At 53.8% G+C, this 22,955-nt stretch overlaps 1 protein-coding gene across 1 annotated transcript in view; it reads left to right on the top strand.

The window, feature by feature from the left end:
* CDK5RAP2 (CDK5 regulatory subunit associated protein 2) overlaps nt 1–22,955 on the top strand; it is a 180,402-nt gene that overhangs the window by 111,330 nt on the left and 46,117 nt on the right. Inside the window, exons 20-23 of the mRNA XM_052644504.1 lie at nt 1,292–1,479; nt 11,470–11,908; nt 17,412–17,643; nt 20,636–20,758. Of these exons, the coding sequence (XP_052500464.1) occupies nt 1,292–1,479; nt 11,470–11,908; nt 17,412–17,643; nt 20,636–20,758 (982 nt within the window). The remainder of the gene's footprint in view (nt 1–1,291; nt 1,480–11,469; nt 11,909–17,411; nt 17,644–20,635; nt 20,759–22,955) is intronic.

Here is a 22,955-nt window from a genome sequence, read left to right as displayed (position 1 = left end):
TGCTCCAGGCGCGTGGAGACTGAACTCTTGGAGTAAGTGTTTTCCAAGGTTGAAAGAACTGAAGACTGGCGTGTGGTGGGAGCTTGGAGGCCCGCAGACTTGACGTCTGTGGCTTTCAAGGTGTTGGGTTCATGGAGTCCCGAAGGCAAGATCATCCTTGTGAGAGTTTTGCAGAGCGAAGCAGTGAAAAGTCGGGGCTCTGGAGTCAGATGTGATCTGGAGTCTTGGTCACTACCTCTGTGACTTCGGTTACTCCTTGCTTAACCCCTAAGCCTGTGTTTCCCCATCAATGAAGACAGTAATACTCCCTTGTTAGAATTGTTGTGATATTTGAATAGAAGGTATGTACTAATTGCCCAGTGAATGGCAGCAACTGCTCTTTTTATTATTATATTCTAGACTTTTCCTTCTGTGGAGCTTGCTTATTTAGATGGATTTAATAACTAGATCGATGGCAAACAAGACCCTATAAATAACAGCTCATTTGTGTGGGTCTTGTCTTCCGTTGAAAAACCTTAAGCATTTTACACGTGTGGAGAGAGGGGTGTGGTGGCCGGTGTGTGTGTTAGAGCAGTAATGAAGCCAAGGGGAGTTATTTATAGACCGGTGGAAGAAATTTACAGCTCTGGAAATGGGGAGGAGGGGTGCTAAATGCAGCACCTCGAGGCATGCCCAGCGCAGGCTTTAACTAGATGTTCCCTTGGCACCACTCCTCTGGGACCCTCAGTGACCCAAGAAGGCCGTTCTGTAAACATCTCATCTCCATGGGAATTAGGAGCTCTCCATGGTCCTGATGAGACAAATCAAAGTCACGATAATTAGGATGTGTCTGTAAAGAGGCTGGCTTTCTGATATATAATGAGGAAGATATATTGCAAGAGGTGTATAATAAATGTCTGCAGCATTGTGGATGGCAATTAACAATGTTCCGGATGCTTCCTAGAAGGGAAATGTAGAAAGTAGGCCGTGGGGTAGGGGAACACAGCTAGAGCGGGTGAGACACCGTGGCACGAACTGAGGCGGGCCCGCCATCCCGGTTGGCTCTCGTTGCTACCTTGGCAGGTGGCGTCCCTGTGCCCATTTACAGGTGAGGGAACTGAGGATGTGGAGAAGTAAACATCTCTGCACCGTGAGCAGAGTGAGCGTGTGTGGCCTGCAGGCCTGCGCCCCCGTCCTTCGTCTTCTCGCGGGTGTTTGTACTCGCTCATCACCACCTGTCTCCATCCTTTCTCTGCCCACCCCCTGCCCCCTCCTCTGTGTCCATTATCTGACCAGATACGTTGATTTGCAGACTGTGGAGGACAGTTCCAAAGAGGGCTGCAAAAATGGATATTTAAGGCACGCAGATTCCAGTATCTTAGACTACGGTGGAGCGCACACATCCGGCGGCCCTGGAGACCAGCGTCTGGAGGAAGGCGAGCTCGTGAGCCTGCTCGCCCCGCTCTTCGGCGAGAAGGCTGTGCGGTTCCTGGAATCCAGGTAGACACGGGGCCCAGGCGGTGCGCTGTCTGCAGTTAGAGGGGAGGACAAGCTCATTGTGTTAAATGGCTTTAGATGGTGGTGCTCTGCAATTTACCTGAGAGAGCTCCTGAAATGGCTCGGAAGGAACCTTGCCAGTCGTGCAATTAAGTAATTAGGCTGCGTGCTCGTGGCTGCAAGGGGACTGCACTCAGCAGACCCACATGCACGCCCAGCACAGAGAGCTGAGACGAGACCCTTCAGAGTGGTTCCTGGGAGCTCGGGAAGGGCTGCCTGGCTGTCCGCGTAAGGGCTCGGCCCTCCCGAAACCCCTCCCAGTCTCTCCAGCAGCTTCACCACTTCCACTGTAGCTACGACTCTGCTGTCTTACGTGGAGCTTGAACCACAATCCCCTTCTCATATCTGCTGGGAGTCCTTCCTCTACAAGGAAACACTCCAGGGTGTTTTCCTGAAAACAAAAAAGGAGAAGTCTTCAGTATACATGTATTATCAAAATTAGTCCTTTAGGAGCAAATTTCCCCTCTTGCCCATTCTTTTCACTCCACCGTAGCAGCTGCTCTGGGCTTTGGAGCTAGAGGGAGCTGTGCCTTCCTCTCTCACTTCCTCCATTTCTCCGACCACTTCTTGGCGTCGCCATGAGGAGCGGGAAAACGCTGTTCAAGGAGAATGGCTGGCATGTGCCGGTGTTCAGTGAAAGCTTTGTCCTCCTCCAGCACAGATGGGCAGATGGAGCTGGTGCCATGCCCGGCACTTCTGGCACGACCAAGAGCCTGGTGGTGCTCGTGTCCTTGGTGGGCTCAGCCTTGTGGGCACTTCTTCAGTTGGAAAGGTGGCAGTGTTCTGTAAGCTCAGAGAGGCCACCTCCCCAGCCCCTGACGTCTGCTGAACATTTACCTAGCATGAGTCCTCTAGGGCAGCGGTCCCCAACATTTTTGGCATCAAGGACCGGTTTTGTGGAAGACAGTTTTTCCATGGATTGGGGTAGGGGCATGGTTTTGGGATGATTCAAGCGCACTATATTTATTGTGCACTTTATTTCCATTATTGTTACATCAGCTCCAGCTCAGATCATCAGACAGTAGATTTTGGAGCTTGGGGACCCTATTCTGGTATATTATCACAGGGAGTTAGGCGACCGTAAGTGAGAAACGGAGGGTTTCCTCAGCATCAGCTGCTCCTGTGTTAAGAGTTAAAAGATGCACCTTGCTCTCTCTGAGGACCACCCAGGAATGTACTTGGGTGACATGAGCTGGGGAAAGTACGACAGGTGGTGGGGGTGCAGGGAATCAGGGCCTGGGAGCTCCCTCCTGGCAGGTCAGAGCTTTTCAGCCCCCAATCCTTGTTGTCATGAAAGCACATGGGCTCAGAGCTTCCATCAGTAAAAACCCAAAATTTGTATTCCCAATCTCCTGATGTTTGAAAATCTAGACTTCATTTTTAAAGAAAGCGCTTTATGGACTGACTCTCTTAAAAACTTGGGTGAGATTTTTTTTTTCTATGCTTAAAGCCTCTCGTGGGTTCCTGTCGCCTTTGGAGTGAGCCTAGCGCCTCTTGGCCTGGCTCCAGCCTGTCTCTCTGTCTTCTCAGCACTCACCCTTGCTCACACGGGTCTTTCTGCTCTCGGTCATCGCGGCTTGTCCCCCACTCAGGGCCTTGGCAGTGCGGTTCCTCCTCCTGCAGTGCTCTTTTCCAGGATGAGGCGGTGTCTCAGCTCCGCAGAGAGGCCTCTCCCGCCCACTCTGTCTAACGAGAATCCCTGCGTCTCACTCCGTCTGGGGACTGGTGCCCTCCGCCCCGCCTTACCGGCCCTTCTTCCTTGTACTTCTCCTTGCTGTGTGTTGTCTGCTTTAGTCATCAGTGTCTATGTGACTGTCTGTCTCTGTAAAGAAGCGTCAGCGTCATGATTCTCTTTTTTAGCTAGTCTACTGTCGGCTGCGCTGGGTCTTTGCTGCTGCATGGGCTTTCTCCAGGGGCGGTGAGCGGGCCGGCCCCTCTCCCGCTGCGCTGTGCAGGCTCCCCACCGCGGTGTCTCTCTTGCGGCAGAGCCCGGGCTTGCGGGCGTGTGGGCCGCACTGGTTGTGACTCACAAGCTCAGTTGCCCCATGGCACGCGGCATCTTCGTTCCTGGACTGGGGATTGAACCCGCGTCCCCTGCATTGGCAAGCTGATTCTTAGCCACCGGCCCGCCAGGGAACTCCCAGCGCCATGATTCTTTTACACCGTGCGTTTCACAGCTTTACGCGACAGGTGGGAGGGGCTTGATGACTATTTGAATGGCAACTAGAAGCTCAGCATCAAAGCAGAAGGTCTACATTTAGAGAAGGAGGAGGAGCGCAGTGCCTCTTTGGAGTCAGAGAGGCCTGTGTCCTGCACTCTGTGGCTGCCACTTTTGCTCGGAGATCTTGAATCTTCATCTGTAAAATGGGTTAGTAATCCATCATGGTCCCACTGTGAGGACTGACGGCGCTGAAGGTCCTTAAAGGGTCTGGCGCGCCGCTAAGTGATTAGTGAGTGTCAGCCCCTTTGCCCTCACGCCTTCTGCTTGGCGGAGATGCTCAGGGTAAATGAACAGTGTTTGGGCCTCTGACAAGACCCTCGAACGGAACCATTAGAAAGGTCCTGATCGTGGCGACAGCTTAATGAATCTGCTGTGCAGATTTCTAGCAGAGCAACACTTGCAATGTTTTATTTAACAGCACTCCCACTTTACTGTATTATGGTAATAATAATGGCCTCTTTCACCACCTTTTACTACCCATTTGTAAGTCTTTCTTTCCTGGATTTTATTGTGTGTTGTTTAGTTGTGAGTAATGGTCCTCCTCTGGCTAGCTCAGTAGCAATTGTCATTATTTTTAATCTATATTAAGGGAAGGAGAGGAAAGGAAAATTTACTTTAACATGCTTGAAATACCAGAAATATTTCTGAAGTCTGAGTTTACTGAATTTTAAGATGGTTGGTGTCGTCTAGATGACTCCATATTAGAAGTGAAAAATGCACCACCCATTTTAACTCTGTTTTCCATACTTTTTGTTGTTGCCCTATTTCAGCGTGCTGTGACTGTTCAATGTGAATTGAGTTGACTCTGCCCCAGAGCTGGGTGTTAGGAATCCAGATGTGAGTCAGCTGTCAGTCCTGCCCTTACAGGGCCCAGTGGGAAGGTAGCACCAGGGTGCCTTGTCACTTCCAGTGGCAGCAAAGGTCCAGAGGAAGGGGAGGCTAAAGTGCGCTAAAGGACTTGGTAGCTCTGGTCTGTCTGGCCAGGTGTTTTGAAATGAGGAGACGCCGCAGCAGCGGAAAGGGTCTGGTCCCGATGAGGCCTCTCCTGCCCCCTGCGCCCTCCTGACCACACCGCCCCATCCTGACCGCATCTTCCTTTTCCAGCTGGCCCCCTCCCTCATTGCTTCCCCCCTCTTCCTATCCTTCTTATTTGTTTCATAATTTTCTGCCTCCGTTTCATAAGTTCCTTTCATTTTTATGAATCTCTTTTCCTCCCTTTATTTTTCAGATGATAGAGACATACTTCTTTTAAGTCTTCTTCAGACTGCTTTAGCTTCTTTATCTCCTTGAGCGTGGATGCTCCTCTGCCGCTTGCCGGCCTTCTTGCGTAACGGCGGACCTTGTCTGCAGGAGCGGCTGGCCTGCGTCCGCGGCCCTGCTCCGCCCTTCTCCACGCCCTGGCTCCTCCCTGTGCTGTGGTCTGGAAGTTGCCTTGACTTATCTCTCTGGGTCTTACCTTCAGGGCAAGACGTTTGCCTGACTCTTCTTCCAGCCGTGGGAGCTGAATGCCTTCCGTGGGTGCCTCCCCTCTGGGTCTCCCCTGTCTCTGGCCTGTGCACGTGTCTAACTGGATTTGAGGCCTGTGTGTGCCTTGAGCACTTTCGTCTGCTTTGCGGCCATTTACATACGTTTAGTCCCTCAGTCGTGTCCGACTCTTGGGCCCCCGCAGACTGTAGCCCACCAGACTCCGCTGTCCGTGGAATTCTCCAGGCAAGAATACTGGAGTGGTTTGCCCTGATTGCTCAGATGGTAGAGAATCTGCCTATAATGTGGAAGACCCTGTTTCGATCCCTGGGTTGGGAAAATTGCCTAGAGAAGGGAATGGCTACCCACTCCAGTATTCTTGCCCGGAGAATCCCATGGACAGAGGAGCCTGGCGGGCTACAGTCCGTGGGGCCACAAACAGTCAGACACGACTGAGCGGCTAACACGGACCTCACTTCCACATGTGTCTAGGGCAGAGCGGGAGGGGCTCTGCGTGCAGTCACACCACGCTCGCAGCTGATGGGAGTCTCCCCGTTCGTTCTCTGCCCACAGCCAGGGTGTGCCCCGTGTCACACAGGCCTTGCGCTGGCTCCCTCCTGTAAGAGGGCTCCGCGCTCTCCGCCTGGCTCCCCAGCCGCGTCTGCCTGTCCTTCACAGCGTGTCTTCACTCCGTTCATGCTGCTGTGTTTGCTTAGAAGAAGGTTCCGCTTCCTCTCCCTCGGCTAACCTCTCGTCAACTCTGGAGGCCCCTTCCTGGCTCTCCTCTGCCACCCCCGGCGTAGACGCTCTGGGCTGCCTGCCCGTAAGCCTGCCGACCTCCCACAGAGCCCGTCTCCCTGCGCGGCCTGTGGAGCGGTGGCTGGTGTGCGTATCGCCCCCAACACCGGTCCTGCAGGCAGTTCTGCAGCCCCAGCGCCCAGCACGGCGTCTGGCTCAGGAAACAACTCACGAGCGAGTCTTCTGGAACTGCTCCAGAATCTTCTAAATGCTGACTTGGTTTGGTTCCTGGGAGAGCAACGTCTTGAGATATGGACCTGGGTACAAGGGATTGATTTAGGATGTGACTGCAGGCAGCAGGAAGGAGGGATGCGGAGGGTAAGGGAGGGAGGGAGGCAAAGGCGGGAAGGCTGCAATATGGTCTGGTTCCTGCTGTGGGCAGCCGGGCCGCTGTCCTGCCGGCCTCGCAGGGATGGTGTCCACCGTGTCGGGGCCAGTCCTCCGAAGCTCGGGGGACTGGGATATTCACCCGGCAGCTCTTTTCCTCCCCTGGCTAAGAGTTTCCCCTGGAGCCGTGAATGAGCTCAGAGGGCCCTGGGAAAGGGCCCAGGGCCGCAGGGAGACGCCGGGGGCGCTGGAGGAGGGATCTTTGTCCACAGGAGCTATTCCTGCCGTTGCAGCTGAAAGTCCAGGGAGGCCCGGGCTGTGCGGCAGGGGACGAGAGAGGCATCTGCTCTCCACGCGTGCTTCGGTTTAATCCTCGCAGCACGCTGTGCAGGGAGACACCACGCGGGGGGGACTTGGCTTTTGTGGTGTGTGTTTGTGGCGTGTGTCTGGTGTGTGTCTGGTGTGTGTCTGTGGCATGTGTCTGTGCTGTGTGTCTGTGGCGTGTGTCCATGGCATGTGTCTGGTGTGTGTCTGGTGTGTGTCTGTGGTGTGTGTCTGTGGCATGTGTCTGGTATGTGTCTGTGGCGTGTGTCTGTGGTGTGTGTCTGTGCTGTGTGTCTGTGGCGTGTGTCTGTGCTGTGTGTCCGTGGTGTGTGTCCGTGGCGTGTGTCTGGTGTGTGTCTGTGCTGTGTGTCTGTGCTGTGTGTCTGTGGCGTGTGTCTGTGCTGTGTGTCTGTGGCGTGTGTCTGGTGTGTATCTGTGGCATGTGTCTGTGCTGTGTGTCTGTGGCGTGTGTCTGTGCTGTGTGTCTGTGGCATGTGTCTGGTGTGTGTCTGTGGCGTATGTCTGTGGCGTGTGTGCTGTGTGTCGGTGGCGTGTGTCTGGTGTGTGTCTGTGGCGTGTGTCTGTGCTGTGTCTGTGGCGTGTGTCTGTGCTGTGTGTCTGTGGCGTGTATCTGGTGTGTGTCTGTGGCATGTGTCAGTGGCGTGTGTCTGTGGCGTGTGTCTGTGGCGTGTGTCTGTGCTGTGTGTCTGTGGCGTGTGTCTGGTGTGTGTCAGTGGTGTGTGTCTGTGGAGTGTGTCAGTGGCGTGTGTCTGGTGTGTGTGGCGTGTGTCTGTGGCGTGTGTCAGTGGCGTGTGTCAGTGGCGTGTGTCTGTGGCGTGTGTCTGGTGTGTGTCTGTGGCGTATGTCTGTGGCGTGTGTGCTGTGTGTTGGTGGCGTATGTCTGTGGCGTGTGTGCTGTGTGTTGGTGGCGTGTGTCTGGTGTGTGTCTGTGGCGTGTGTCTGTGCTGTGTGTCTGTGGCGTGTGTCTGCTGTGTGTCTGTGGCGTGTGTCTGGTGTGTGTCTGTGGCGTGTGTCAGTGGCGTGTGTCTGGTGTGTGTCTGTGGCGTGTGTCTGTGCTGTGTGTCTGTGGCGTGTGTCTGGTGTGTGTCTGTGGCGTGTGTCAGTGGCGTGTGTCTGGTGTGTGTCTGTGGCGTGTGTCAGTGGCGTGTGTCAGTGGCGTGTATCTGTGGCGTGTGTCTGGTGTGTGTCTGTGGCGTATGTCTGTGGCGTGTGTGCTGTGTGTTGGTGGCGTGTGTCTGGTGTGTGTCTGTGGCGTGTGTCTGTGCTGTGTGTCTGTGGCGTGTGTCTGTGCTGTGTGTCTGTGGCGTGTGTCTGTGCTGTGTGTCTGTGCTGTGTGTCTGTGGCGTGTGTCTGGTGTGTGTCTGTGGCGTGTGTCAGTGGCGTGTGTCTGTGGCGTGTGTCTGTGGCGTGTGTCTGTGGTGTGTGTTTGTTGTGTGTCTGTGGTGTGTGTGCTGTGTGTCTGTGGCGTGTGTCTGGTGTGTGTCTGTGGCGTGTGTCAGTGGTGTGTGTCTCTGTGGCGTGTGTCTGTGGCGTGTGTCTGTGGCGTGTGTCTGGTGTGTGTCTGTGGCGTGTGTCTGTGGCGTGTGTCTGTGGTGTGTGTTTGTTGTGTGTCTGTGGAGTCTGGCATGTGTGTCTGTGGTGTGTGTGTCTGTGGCATGTGTCTGGTGTCTGGTGTGTGTCTGTGGTGTGTGTCTCTGGTGTGTGTGTCCGTGGTGTGTGTGTCTGTGGTGTCTGGCGTGTGTCTGTGGCGTGTGTCTCTGTGGCGTGTGTCTGTGGCGTGTGTCTGTGGCGTGTGTCTGTGGCGTGTGTCTGTGGTGTGTGTTTGTTGTGTGTCTGTGGCGTGTGTCTGGTGTGTGTCTGTGGCGTGTGTGCTGTGTGTCGGTGGCGTGTGTCTGGTGTGTGTCTGTGGCGTGTGTGCTGTGTGTCTGTGGCGTGTGTCTGTGCTGTGTGTCTGTGGCGTGTGTCTGGTGTGTGTCTGTGGCGTGTGTCTGTGGCGTGTGTCTCTGTGGCGTGTGTCTGTGGCGTGTGTCTGTGGTGTCTGGTGTGTGTCTGTGGCGTGTGTCTCTGGTGTGTGTGTCCGTGGTGTGTGTGTCTGTGGTGTCTGGCGTGTGTCTGTGCTGTGTGTCTGTGGTGTGTGTCTGGTGTGTGTCTGTGGCGTGTGTCTGGTGTGTGTCTGTGGCATGTGTCTGTGGTGTCTGTGGCGTGTGTGTCTGTGGCGTGTGTGTCTGTGGTGTCTGGCGTGTGTGTCTGTGGTGTGTGTGTCTGTGGCGTGTGTCTGTGGTGTCTGGTGTGTGTCTGTGGCGTGTGTCTCTGGTGTGTGTGTCCGAGGTGTGTGTCTGTGGTGTCTGGCGTGTGTCTGTGCTGTGTGTCTGTGGCGTGTGTCTGGTGTGTGTCTGTGGCGTGTGTCTGTGGTGTCTGGCGTGTGTCTGTGGCGTGTGTCTCTGTGGCGTGTGTCTGTGGCGTGTGTCTGTGGCGTGTGTCTGTGGTGTGTGTTTGTTGTGTGTCTGTGGCGTGTGTCTGGTGTCTGTGGCGTGTGTCTGTGGCGTGTGTCTGTGGTGTGTGTTTGTTGTGTGTCTGTGGTGTCTGGCGTGTGTGTCTGTGGTGTGTGTGTCTGTGGCATGTGTCTGGTGTCTGGTGTGTGTCTGTGGTGTGTGTCTCTGGTGTGTGTGTCCGTGGTGTGTGTGTCTGTCGTGTGTCTGTGGCGTGTGTCTCTGTGGCGTGTGTCTGTGGCGTGTGTCTGTGGCGTGTGTCTGTGGCGTGTGTCTGTGGCGTGTGTCTGTGGTGTGTGTTTGTTGTGTGTCTGTGGCGTGTGTCTGGTGTGTGTCTGTGGCGTGTGTGCTGTGTGTCGGTGGCGTGTGTCTGGTGTGTGTCTGTGGCGTGTGTCTGTGCTGTGTGTCTGTGGCGTGTGTCTGGTGTGTGTCTGTGGCGTGTGTCTGTGGCGTGTGTCTGTGGCGTGTGTCTGTGGTGTGTGGTGTGTGTCTGTGGCGTGTGTCTCTGGTGTGTGTGTCCGTGGTGTGTGTGTCTGTGGTGTCTGGCGTGTGTCTGTGCTGTGTGTCTGTGGCGTGTGTCTGGTGTGTGTCTGTGGCGTGTGTCTGTGGTGTCTGTGGCGTGTGTGTCTGTGGCGTGTGTGTCTGTGGTGTCTGGCGTGTGTGTCTGTGGTGTGTGTGTCTGTGGCGTGTGTCTGTGGTGTCTGGTGTGTGTCTGTGGCGTGTGTCTCTGGTGTGTGTGTCCGTGGTGTGTGTGTCTGTGGTGTCTGGCGTGTGTCTGTGCTGTGTGTCTGTGGCGTGTGTCTGTGGCGTGTGTCTGTGGCGTGTGTCTCTGTGGCGTGTCTCTGTGGCGTGTGTCTGTGGCGTGTGTCTGTGGTGTGTGTTTGTTGTGTGTCTGTGGCGTGTGTCTGTGGCGTGTGTCTGTGGTGTCTGGTGTGTGTCTGTGGCGTGTGTCTCTGGTGTGTGTGTCCGTGGTGTGTGTGTCTGTGGTGTCTGGCGTGTGTCTGTGGCGTGTGTCTCTGTGGCGTGTGTCTGTGGCGTGTGTCTGTGGCGTGTGTCAGTGGCGTGTGTCTGAGGCGTGTATCTGTGGCGTGTGTCTGTGGCGTGTGTCAGTGGCGTGTGTCTGTGGCGTGTGTCTGTGGCGTGTGTCTCTGTGGCGTGTGTCTGGTGTGTGTCTGTGGCGTGTGTCTGTGGTGTCTGGTGTGTGTCTGTGGCGTGTGTCAGTGGCGTGTGTCTGTGGCGTGTGTCTGTGGCGTGTGTCTGTGGCATGTGTTTGTTGTGTGTCTGTGGCGTGTGTCTGGTGTGTGTCTGTGGCGTGTGTCTGTGGCGTGTCTCTGTGGCGTGTGTCAGTGGCGTGTGTCTGTGGCGTGTGTCTGTGGCGTGTGTCTGGTGTGTGTCTGTGGCGTGTGTCTGTGGCTTGTGTTTGTTGCGTGTCTGTGGTGTGCTCAGTCTCTGCTGTTATCCAGTCTCTGTGGCTGTGCAGTTGGCTCGTGTCCAGCTCTGCGATTCCGTGGACTGTACCACACCAGGCTTTCCTGTCCTTCACTGTCTCCTGGGGTTTGCTCAGATTCATGTCGGTGGAGTCAGTGATGCTATCTAACCATCTCATCTTCTGTCGCCCCCTTCTCCTCCCGCCTTCAGTCTGTCCCAGCATCAAGGTCTTTCCCAATGAATCGCCTCTCTGTATCAGGTGGTCAAAGACTCGCTGCACTTCCCTAGAACTGCAGTTAGAACTTGAAGCCATCTTTTCTGACTTCAGAGCCACGGCTCTTTCTGTCCGCAGTGGTTCCCAGCACCCCTTCATCCAGCAGCTTTACTGAGCACCAGTCATGCACCCTGGTGGACCAGGTCATTCATGGACCCGCCAGGTTGGCCATATTCATGCAAAGCCGTCCTTTCCCCTGGATGCAGGAATGGGCGGATCTTGCAGTTGTCATGAACACTTGATGACCCCGTTTGCTTGTCCTAAGCCCAGCCTGCATCCAGGTGGTCATGTGGCCCCCTCGCGTGCTGGTCACCTGTGTCAAAGCAGTTCTATTCTCCTCATCCGTGAAGCAGACATGTGGTGCCTCCTGGTGTGGCTGTCCGGAGGTGACCCGGATAGCCTCCTTGGCGTGGGTCCCGGCTCATGTCAGTGCTCACGGTGTTTAGATTCGGCAGAATCCGGGCCAGAATCAAGGAGGAAGCTTTGGAAACTTGGCGGGGGGTGGCGGGGGGGCGCGGGGCGGGGCGCGGCGCAAGGCCAGAGCAGAAAGTGAGTCCTCCCGCTTCCTTTCCCTTCTGGAGAAACAGGCCAGACCTTCTGAAAGCGCTCTGTGAACGGCTTCTGGAACAGATGTGCTTGACGGAGCAGGAGGCTATGGAAGGACACCTTGGTGCTAAAACGGAGAAGATGCTGAGGCAGGCGGCTGTTCAGCTAAGAGGCCGTTCAGAATTCGGACATTTCATCCAAGCCAGCTCATCTCCCGTGCCTCCTGATGAGCTGCAGTGGCCTCGGGGAGTCCAGCTGGCGCAGGGGGCTGAGGCGTCCAAAGCGGAGCAGAAAGATGCCTCCGTGCAGACCTCGGCCATGGAGGGCAACATGCTCAGATCCGGACACGAGGGCCCGAGAGAGGCTTGGGAGGAGCAACCAGCAGACGCCGTGTTCAGTGCTGGACGTCGGCTGGAGGAGCCGTGCAGGATGCTGGGGCGGCAGGCCACTGCCCCCGCCTTCCCCAGGAGGACCGAGAAAGTAAGCTCTCCCACCCGCTCCTTACTTAGTTACCCACTGCCCACTCCTTACTTAGTTACCTACTGCCTACAGTCAAAACCCTTAAAAATCACCTCCAATCCCGCTACTTTTAAATATTTATCTAGTCTGGTGTCTCCCCTGCCTGTACTTATCTTGATCTCCACCTAGAGGTGTGTGTCCTTGCTCACCTCCCCCAAAGTGTTGCCAACATCTCTTCCCTCCCTCCCTCTCTGCCCCCCACCCAGCCCTCTCTTATTTATCTGTGTGCCACGATATGTATAAGGCTTCCCTGGTGGCTCAGATGGTAAAGAATCCACCTGCAATGCAGGAGACCCAGGTTCAGTCCTTGGATAGGGAATATCCCCTAGAGAAGGAAATTGGCTCTCCACTCCAGTATTCTTGTCTGGAGAATTCTTTGGACAGAGAAGCCTGGCGGGCCATAGTCAGTGGGGTCCCAAAGAGCTGGACACAACTGAGTGGCTAACATACGTTCATGATATGTTTATGTTTTCATTATAAAAAGCAGAGTCCCATTTATACATCTGCCTGTAGCTTTCTCCTTCATGTCACATATCAGAAACTTCTTTCCTTGTAATGGCTGCTGAGATTCCACTGTGGGACATATGCCAAAATCTGCATGATTTTACCCCGTTGATGGACTGACTTTTCAGGTTGCAGTAAAACTGATAACCTGGCTTGACCTGCAGTAAAATAATAAGCTTTTAATCTGCAGTGAGACTGTAATGACCTGACTTGAGTGACAGGGACGAGAACCTCGGTTTTTCTTTGTACAGACCTCGTGTCTGAGAGGCAGCGTTCTGCGGGCATCGTCTCCATGCTCTATGCTTACAGCCCCCGTCAGAGCTGAGGAAGCCAGGTCCCAAGTGCCCGTGGTCAAGGTCGGCTGTTAGGGGGCTGAGCTGGGCCCCTCACTGCCTGGCTGCACAGCCGATCACTTGCCCTGGGTCACCTCCTCCCCTGCCCACGCTGGCCTGAGTGGTAGGGTCGGGTTTCGGTGGCCGAATGTCTGCAGTTTGCTTCACTCGAGATGCTTTCTCTAAGCCTCTCCTCTCACACCGTCCAATATGCCAGATGGTTAAAAGCCAGACTCTCCTGGCAATGTTTGAAATCCTAAGGAGGAGGGGTTGGGGTTGAGGACCCCCATAGCAGGGAGATGGGAGTGGCCTGGTAGAGGAGGAGCGAGGTCGTGTTTGTGACAGGGCTCCAGCGACGGCTGCTGGTCCCCTTGTTTCTGAGGGGTGTTTTGTATCTGAGAAATAACTGTATACACTGCTTCATAGCATCAGAATGGAGAATTAAGTTTATTTTCTGACCACTAAATTACTGCTTTTGTGCCTACCAAAGAGAGTTAGATATATCATTAGCAAAATTGCTTTTGATTGTTTTAAATTATGCACCAAAACTGTAATTTCTGGAAAAGGGTTTTCTAAAGATATCAGTAGAGACCAGAAAAAGAGACGTTGTCATTATATTAACAGTACTCGAGATGCAAATGTGTGTAATTTGGCTGGAATAGAAATGCTCTCATCTGCCCCAGCTAGTTTAGTTTGTACCTGCGTACTAGGAAAACGAGATTTTGTGTGTGCGTGCGTGAGTTTTTCCCTGCTATTTGTGTGGGAGATAGCATCTTATATTCAGGAAAATTGGATAATCAAATGAACTTAATTTCCCCAAATATACTGAAAAAAAGTTTCCATTTGGACTTATCTTCTCGTTGGTGTCTTCGAAAGGAAGTCTACTGTGTTGTTTTTGCATCTGTTATATATGCCTGCAGCTTGAGATTTCTATCCCTGTAGCATCACGTTTAATCTTCTCACCAAGCACACGAGTGAGGTAGGCATCACCTCCATTTTGCATAGGAAGAAATGCAAGCTCTGGAAGGCTCAGAAAATTGTCCCGAGTGACTCAGCTGTTGAGAGGAGCAGCAGGCGTGTCCCATTGAGTCTGGCTTTAGAGGCAGACAGGGATGTGGTAACCCCACCTTTCTCAGGAACGGGGAAGCCTCATAGCAGCAGTGTGGCCTCCCATCTATGCAAAGTTGAAGAAAATTTAATGGTTTTCTTTGTGGCTTTTGGTTAGTCAAGGAGTCAGTAATCCTCAAACTTAAGCTGGAACTCTGGCACCCTGTTAAGAAGAACATCTTTGCAGCCTAGGGGCGCAACAGGGAAATGAAACCTACTTCTGGTTCAGTTACAGAGGTGAGATGCTGTACAGATACACCTGTGATTCCGCTGGGCCTGGCTGCTCACCTGCTCTGAGTCCTTGGGGCAGTCACCTGACTTTCAGGGGCTCCAAGGGGATCCTGTGACCTGGCACCCGGGGCTGGTGTCCTGGCTCAGATAGGCAGTATGTGGTCAGTGCCGCATGCCATGTCCGTGGTAGGAGCTCAGGGTATGCGTGTCCCTGTCCCTGTTCCCTCCCCAAGTGAGAGATCCAGGATGGCGTCTTCAATAAGGTGGTAGGTGGGACTCTGTTCGGCGTCCATAAGGTCGCATTCTGGGTGGTGTTATTTTGGAAGCGGCGTTAGGGTGACTGACGGCTGCCTTCTAGCCTGAAATTGACTTTGGCATTTGTGTGCTTGGAGCCGTCTTCTCTGCTGCCATATGATACATAGATTCAGATCCAGGAATAAAGATCGGTGGAGACGGAGGGCCAAACAAATGATTGTCATTTTCCAGTCCTCTTTGATGAGGCGTCTACCCCCTCCCTAGTGTCCTCGTCACCATCGCAGGCTGTTCTTGTCCTGGAACCTCTTCTCTCCTCTTGCCTGGAATTTCAGGGTAGAAAGGGTCTCGCTTTCCTTAACCGGGCAGTAATGTCTGAAGAGCTTATTTGAGGTTCAGCTCTGCAACCTTCTTAGTGTTCGATCCTGGACTGGTTGGTTGCGGTCTCAGTTCTCTGTCCAGAAGGTAGGCATAATAACTTCTCTTACCCTGTGAGCTCCAGAAATACAGACTTGAGCGGAGGATTATGGGAGAAAATGCTGGAAAGCATCGGATGTCCTAGAGCATGCAGGAAGAACTCCATCTTCTTTCCTTCCTGAGAGGCTTGGCTGATTTCCTCCTTCCCAAGTTTCCCAACCTTTAGCAGCCACAGTCAGGTATAGACCGTGTCTTTCTCCCAGGTGGACGCCCTGAACCCCTTAGCAGTCACTTCTTGTTTTCTCTACCTGTGCACCCCTAGCTGCAGGCGACCACCAAGCTTTATTCTGTCTCTATAAATTTGTCTGTTCTGGATGTCTCATGTAAATGGAACCATGCGGTCTGTGATCTTTGGTGACGGGCTTCTTCCACTTCGCATAACTTTTTCTAGAGTCGTTCATGTTGTAGGAGGTGTCCATGGTTCATTTCTCTTTATGGCCTGATAGTCCAGTGTGTGGATATACCACGGCTTGTTTATTCAATCATCAGTTGATGGACATTTGAACATTATGGATAATGTTGCTGTGGACATTCGTGTACGAGTTTTTGGGTGTACATGTGTTTTTATTTCTCTGGGGTGTCTATCTAGGAGTGGAATTGCTAGGTCACGTAGTCACTCTGTTTAATGGTTTGAGGAACTGCCAGATTCTCTCTAAAGTGGCTGTAGCTAGTTTACAGAAGTTTTCGCCAGGATGTGAGGGCTCTAATTCCGCCCCATTCTCACTAATGATCATTATTAGCTTTTTGATTTTAACCATCCTAAGGGGTAGGGGGAGAAGGCAATGGCACCCCACTCCAGTGCTCTTGCCTGGAAACTCCCATGGACGGAGGAGCCTGGTGGGCTGCAGTCCATGGGGTCTCTAAGAGTCACACATGACTGAGCGACTTCACTTTCACTTTTCACTTTCATGCACTGGAGAAGGAAACAGCAACCCACTCCAGTGTTCTTGCTTGGAGAATCCCAGGGACAGGGGAGCTTGGTGGGCTGCCGTCTATGGGGTCACAAAGAGTTGGACACGACTGAAGTGACTTAGCAGCAAGGGGTAGGGGGTGGTGGTATTTCGCTGTGATTTGATTTGCAGTTTCCTAATGACAGATGAGTGTCTTTTCACCTGCTTATTGGCCTTTTATGTGTCTCCTTTTGAGAAACACATTTCAGGTGGTTTGCCCACCTTTTAATTAAATTACTTGTGTTTCTATTATTGAGTTGTAGTTCTTTCTGAATCCTAGATTCACATCTTTCTTCTCAGCTTTTGAGTTTGTTTAAACTTCCTCCACTCGAGGGGCACTCCCACGTGGCCTCCTAAGATAGCGTCTGCAGGTTCATTCCACGCCTAGTTGTTGAGCACCTGCCGTATTTGAGTTCTTAGGCTGGAAGCTGTGGAGAGAGCACAGCTTCTGGTGCAGAAGACAGATGGAAATGCGTAGGCACTTATCATGATGGTTCTAATATTTTCCGAGGAGAATTCCGAGGGAGCAGTGAGTACATAGCAGAGGAACCAAGGCCCATTCTCTTGAGGAAGGTGCGTTTGAACTGAATCCTAATGAATGTATCGGGATTAGTGGGAGAGGTGGGGGTGGGCAAGAAAGAGCGTTCTAGGCAGAGGAGACGGCCTGTGCTGAGGCCCCGAGTGGAGGGACCCGAGCGCTCTGAGGAAGCGGTAGGAGGTCCCTGTGGCCAGGGAGCGGGGGCGTGGGGGAGCGTCTTGGAGTTGGGTGGTGGCCGCAGAAGATGAGAAGAGGCAAAAGAATCCAGAGACAGCCTGGGGGTTGGAACCAGTGGAAGCTGGTGCGTGATGAAGGCAGGTGATGCCCGTAAAGGGAGTTTTAACAGTGGCGCCCAGGTTCAGGGCTGTGCAGCAAGTGGAAGCTGCCGTGACTACGCAGGCAGAAGCTGCCGGAGCGGGTCGGGGCGTGGCCTGGGGTGAAGGAATCAAAGAGCTGAGATTTCAGATTCCGCAGGCAGAGGCTGTCGGAGTGGGTTGGGGCGTGGGGGCCCGGGGTGATGGAATCAAAGAGCTGAGCTTTTGGTTGACTTGGGAGGGCATGTATAGGGTGGGCGGGTCAGGAGCCGTGGGCCTGAGAAATAGCCATGGGGTTAGGGCCATGTAGCCCCGAAAACCTTAGTAAGGGTGGTTCTTGTGGCCTGGCGTGGGAGGCAGGTTGTCTTGGGTTGAAGAAAGGATGGGAGATGAGGACACAGATAAGGAGCTTTCCCAGACGGTCCTTCTGGGAAGGAGCTCCTTCTGGGGAATGTTGCCCAGAAGATTGCGCTGGGAAACGGTTGCCATGCGGAGAGTGTCTGGAACGTGCAGAGACGCCAGGCTGGGGCCAGAAGGTGTCGAGGAGGGAGAGCTTGGCCTTTGTCAGTCAGAGGGGGGACCTCTGGAGGCTGGAGGGTTCAGAGGGGTCACCTGCAGAGACACAAGCTCTGTGGGCTGGGGGTAAGCAGAGAGGCCGTGGCCTGACAGCCGCTTTGAGTCCTATTGTATGAGGTCGGCTGGAGCGGGTCGACTGCAGCCAGGGGAGAGTGGTCATTGTTCTCCCGGGTGTGCTTTCAGGATGCAAAGAAGTCGCGCCTGCCCGTCCTGATAAAGCCATCACAATCGCTGGGAAGCGCGTGCCGGCTCCCTGCCTCCCAGGAGGCGGTGGCCCACCTGCAGGCCCAGGTCCTGAAGCTGCAGGGGGAGCTGAAGGAGCTGAAAATCTGCAACAAGCAGCTTCACCAGAAGTTAATTCTGGCGGAAGCAATGACAGAGGGGCGGCCGGCGCCAGAGGAAGCGCTCCCGAAAGGTAAGCACCAAGGAAAATGTGTCCTCCGCGAGAAGACGGACGGCCCGACAGCGCGGCCCGAAATGTCAGCCGTGTTGTTTGGAATTGCAGTAGGTTGGAGGATAATTTCCTGAATTGCTGTGCCTAATCTTGACTTGACAAATGCACAATCGAGGGGACACAGTCAGGAAAGTGCGTCCTTTGTCTTCATTTTGTTCTGGGGGGGGCAGAGGAGGACGGGTCGTGCTCCCAGGCCTTGCAAGGTCACACTCCCTTCACTTGTGATTGTCTCGGGGGCTCCGGTCGTGGCATGACTTGAATCTGCGTTGTTCCCCCCTGCCCCACCCCCCGGCACCATCTGTGGGGGCCTCAGTCATCTTTGCAGCATTCTCTGAAAGGGTGGGCCATAATTGTTTGGGTTCTTCAGGGCTAATTGCAAACCCTGCTGACCTTATGGCTTCTAGAATTGACCTGCCTCCCTACTCCCTTGGAACCTGCTGTCTCTGCCTTCCTGGGAGCTGCCCAGATAGCCCTTGGGGTCCAGAGTCTCTGGCTGGGGACCTCAGTGCGGCCCCCAGCCCAAGACAGTGGTGTGTGGACATGTTGCCCCTTTGAGAGTGAGGAGAGCTGAGGGCCCTCTCACGGAGCAGGCAGGGCAGCACACATGTAGCAGCGTCCGTCATCTTCAAAGTGTTCCTGAACCCCCAGCAGCACTTTTGCTGGATCCTGATGCTGAACTTCTGCTGTGAGCAGATGACACCGGCCCAGGATAGCAAGAACAGTGATCTTTCACGTAGTTATTCAGAAAGGACGCATCAGATCCTCCCATGTGCCGGGCACCGGCGAGATAGTGGGCAAAAGAGACCAAGTCTGGGTCCAACGTATATATCACAGGGGCAGGAAAAAAATACACTGTGAGCAACACTTGCTCCTTGGAAGGAAAGCTGTGACCAACCTAGACAGCATATTAAAAAGCAGAGACATTACTTTGCCAACAAAGGTCCATCTGGTCAAAGCTGTGGTTTTTCCAATGGTCATGTATGGATGTGAGAGTTGGACCATAAAGAAGGCTGAGCACTGAAGAATTGATGCTTTAGAACTGTGGTGTTGGAGAAGACTCTTGAGAGTCCCTTGGACTGCAAGGAGATCCAACCAGTCCATCCTAAAGGAAATCAACCCTGAATACTCATTGGAAGGACTGATGCTGAAGCTGAAGCTCCAATACTTTGGCCACCTGATGTGAACAGTAGACTCACTGAGAAAAGACTCTGACGCTGGGAGGGCTTGGGGGCAGGAGGAGAAGCGGACGACCGAGGATGGGATGGCTGGGTGGCACCACTGACTCGATGGATGTGAGTCTGAATGAACCCTGGGAGATGGTGAAGGACAGGGAGGCCTGGGGTGCTGCAGGCCATGGGGTCACAGAGAGTCAGACACGACCGAGCAACTGAACAGCAGCAACCTCTGCGGGAAGGCGGGGTCGGCAGCGGGCTGATCTCATAGCGTGAGCCGCAAAACCGGAGTTCTTAGCGAAGAGAGACTGTCTGGGAGCTTCAGAGATGAGCAAAGGCACTCACGCATTTCTAGGCCCATGGTACAAGGGAGGAAGGAAAGATGCACCCACTCCCAGGGAGGCTGCCGGAGAAGCAGTGCCAGGGAACGGCTGCAGGCCGACGTGGATGGTTGCATCCGAGTGGTTCGGGGCTGGGGGCCTCTGCCTGCCTGTGGCAGTAAATAGAGTCAAATGAATGGCTGTTACTTCCTGAGCCGCGCTGTCCACTTTACACATGTGGTCTCACTGAATCCTCCTCCCAGTCCTGTGAGCAGCTACACTAGTTATTCCCACTTGATCGCCGAGGCAGCAGTTTCAGAGATAAAGGGATTTGGCTATGGTCACACTGTGGGCTGACATCCCAGCCGGAACCAGCTTCCTGGTTTCGGAGCCTTTACTTCACCCCCAGTGTTTCCCAGAGCCTGGTGCACGATTCTGCGTGTGCAGATTTTATGATGATCTGTAGCCAACAGTGTCTTCCATTTGATTTTAGTTTCTCTTGGGTTTGAGGCTTCCCAGGTGGCTCAGTGGTAAAGAATGCACCTCCCAATGCAGGAGACTGGATTTGACCCCTGGGTTGGGACGATCCCCTGGAGAAGGAAATGGCAACCCACTCCAGTACTCTTGCCTGGAGAGCCCCATGGACAGAGGAGCCTGGCGGGCTGCCGTCCACGGGGTCACAAAAGATGCGACTTCAGTGGCAAACCAGCAGTGTCTTGGCTTTAGCACAGTTGAGGTTTTAAGATCGGCCTCCGTTGAAGTAGGCCTTAGGTAGGATGGCTCTTCCTTTCCTCCTTCCTTTCCCAGAGTCCTTCATCCATCCACCTGTCCATCCATCCACCCACCCATCCACCCAGGCATCTATTCACAGTCAGTGAACGTTCTCCAGGCACCTGCGATGCTCCTGGCCGCCTGCACACAGTGGAGGAGAGAAGGGAAGGAGATGCAGGCCCTGCCTTCTGAGGGTAACCTGGAGCAGGGACAGATAATTAAGTACATCAGGGCGGCAGGAGTAGGGCTGCCCTGGGGAGGAAGGAGACGCGCTGAGTCACACCGGGGCCCTGGCACCTTGCCCAGGGCTTGCCATTTGCACTGAACAACGTTCTGATTTCTTGCTGAGGCCCGGGGGTGCCTTGGCCAGGTGCTACTTCGGCAGCTGCCCGGTGGGCCCTCGGGGCCCCTCTTATTGGGAAGGGTGGGCATAAGTCCGTAGAATTCATTTTCTCACTCACGGTTTTTCGAGAGCCTGGGCTTAAACCATTTCAGACAAGCTGCGGTGTATTTATGCTTTTTATGTCCTGTTATGGCAGCTCGATAGATTAATTTTATCTTATAAATTGCATTTTGCTTCCCCAGCGTGTTCATTCTCCCTGTTGTATCTTTGTGTTCTTCTTAGTTGCTTGGCTACGTTTCAAGCCGAGGGTTTTACTTATTTTGCTCTCTCCCTGCGGATGCCTGTAGCCCGGCGCCTCGTGGGAACAGCCTACCAGGTCGGGCCGGGAAAGCAGGGAGGCCTGGAAGCCACGCCCCGCGTCTGGAGAGACAGGGAAGGGGACGAGGAGCAGCAGGCTGCCCACGAGCCCGGCCAGCATTCACCCCCTGTGCCTGCTGACCAGCTGCTGTGTGCCGGGCACCATTTTGGGGTTTCATGTGAGAACCAGGACTGGGCCCGCAGTGGGCATCTTGGGGCGTCTTCGCTGTCCCCGCTAACACAGGAGGAGGGAGGCTGGGGTTTTGAAAGAGAATTGGTCCAGGGCCACCCGGCTGGTAGGTAGGTGGACGAGTCACGGCCCGCTGGGTGTCTGTCTGAACGGACAGTCCGTTTGTCGGACACTTTTCTACCAGGCAGTGGGCTGGGCTCTGGCGGTTTGGCCTCAGAGGACACAGCCCTGTCCAGGCTCTGGGGAGACCCTGGGCTGTGGGCCCTGTTCCCAGTGGCGTACGCTTCCCGAAGCCTCCAGTCAGGGTGCTGACGACATGCTCCCAGGCTTCCAAGGGCCCTGGGCTTTGAGGAGAAAGCCACTCTTCCGGGTAATCGAGTGCCCCTCAGCTGCATTGTAGGGAGGTCCAGAGCTTCAGTGTTTCCTGTAACGTAAATCAGTGGCCCTGGGGACCGCTACTGTACAGCAAAGAGATTGAGTTATGCACAGAAACACCCTTTTCTACATTCTTTTCCATTGTGGTTTATCACAGAATAGTGGATACAGCTCCCTGGGCTGTACCCAGGACCTTGTGTTTATCCATTCTGAATGTAGCAGTTTGTATCCGCCAGGCCGGAACTCCCCGTCCAGCCCTCTCCCCGCCCCTCCTCCCTGTTCTCTGTGAGTCTGTCCTGCTTCACAGACAGGCTCGTTTGTGCTGTATTCTAGAGTCCACTTAGGAGTGGCGTCACAGGGTGTGTGTCTGTCTCTCTCTGACTCACTTAGTGTGATCATCTCTGGCTGTGTCCAAGTCGCCGCAAGTGGCAGCATCTTGCCCTTTTTACGGCTGAGTAGTATTCCATTCTGTATACGCACCACATCTTTATCCGTCTGCCCATAGACATTTAGGTTTTTTCCATGCTTTGGCTACCGTGAATAGTGCTATGCCGTGATTCTTAAATGAAAAAAAAAAAAAAAATCCTGCTTTGGAACCTTATGAAGGGCTCCAGAGCAGACTGCAGAGCCGCGTGGCCGTGCTGGCGCTGAGCTGTGAGACTCGCTATGTACTGGCCCAGGTGCCCGGAAGTCAGTCCTTGCCTCTGCGAAGTCACAAATTGCTGTAGCTGAGGAACATTTCTGAAGTCAAAATTTTGAGTGTCAAGTGTCTAAAGAAGCTGTAAGGTTGTGCAAGTGGGAGTGTGAGGAGGACACCTCCTAGCTGTGATGGGAGTGTGTGTGTACGTGTGCGTGTCTAAACGGCAGAGGTGGCCACAGTCTCTATCACGAAAGGACACTTGTACGGGGCTTCCATTTGTCTTTGCCTCACGATTACTTACTGAAAGTCATCAGAACTGATATTTATTCCCATGAGTGAACATCACTTCTGCCATGAAATTCCATTATCAGGAGGTTGTTAGAGCAAAGCTATTTCCTTGCCTTGGAGTGTGACTCATAGGAAAAAAGTCTTGTTGAGCTTTCTCCCTCTGTCTCTCTCATACACGTTCAGCCAGCAGGACTCCCTGAGTCCCTTCTCTGTCCCAGGCCCCAGGCTAGACCCTGGAGAAGCAGAGATGAATGACATGGTCTCCACCCTGAAGGCCCTCAGAGCTAGTGATTATAACACATTTTGTGCAGTAAAAATGCTCTGTTAGGAATGCTTTCTTGAGGTCATGTAGCAGTGGCTTTCTAAAATTCAGAAGTTTATTTTGTGGTATTTGCATTGTGAGCAAGGACAAGAATGGGCTTACAGCCACGAGGAGCAGCTGCAGAACCCAGAAGTTGGATGAAACAGCCTGACAAGGACGTGTGTACGCCTTTCCTTCTATGTGGTCTCCTCGGTCATCTCAACCAACGTACCCCGCTGCCTTGCCCACGTTTCCCCAAGTCCACAAGCCTCTGCTCACGTGTCTCTCCTGGAATAGGCGTCCTCTCCCGTCTTGGAACACCTTCAGGAAAGCAGAGCATAATCATATTGGTTGGTCTCCTTCACTACTGTGTGCCAGACATTGTTAGCCTTTTTGCAGATCCTGTCCCATTGGATACTAAAAGCAGAATACAGGGTGCTCTCTCCCTTTTGCGGATGAAGCTTCTGAGGCTCAGAGAGGCTAAGGCACTTGCCTAAGTTCACACAGCCATTAAGT

Source organism: Budorcas taxicolor, chromosome 8 (genome assembly GCF_023091745.1).
Source record: "Budorcas taxicolor isolate Tak-1 chromosome 8, Takin1.1, whole genome shotgun sequence".
Lineage (NCBI taxonomy): Eukaryota > Metazoa > Chordata > Mammalia > Artiodactyla > Bovidae > Budorcas > Budorcas taxicolor.
The sequence above is the reverse complement of the archived record's forward strand: the minus strand, read 5'-3'. Positions and strand labels throughout refer to the sequence as shown.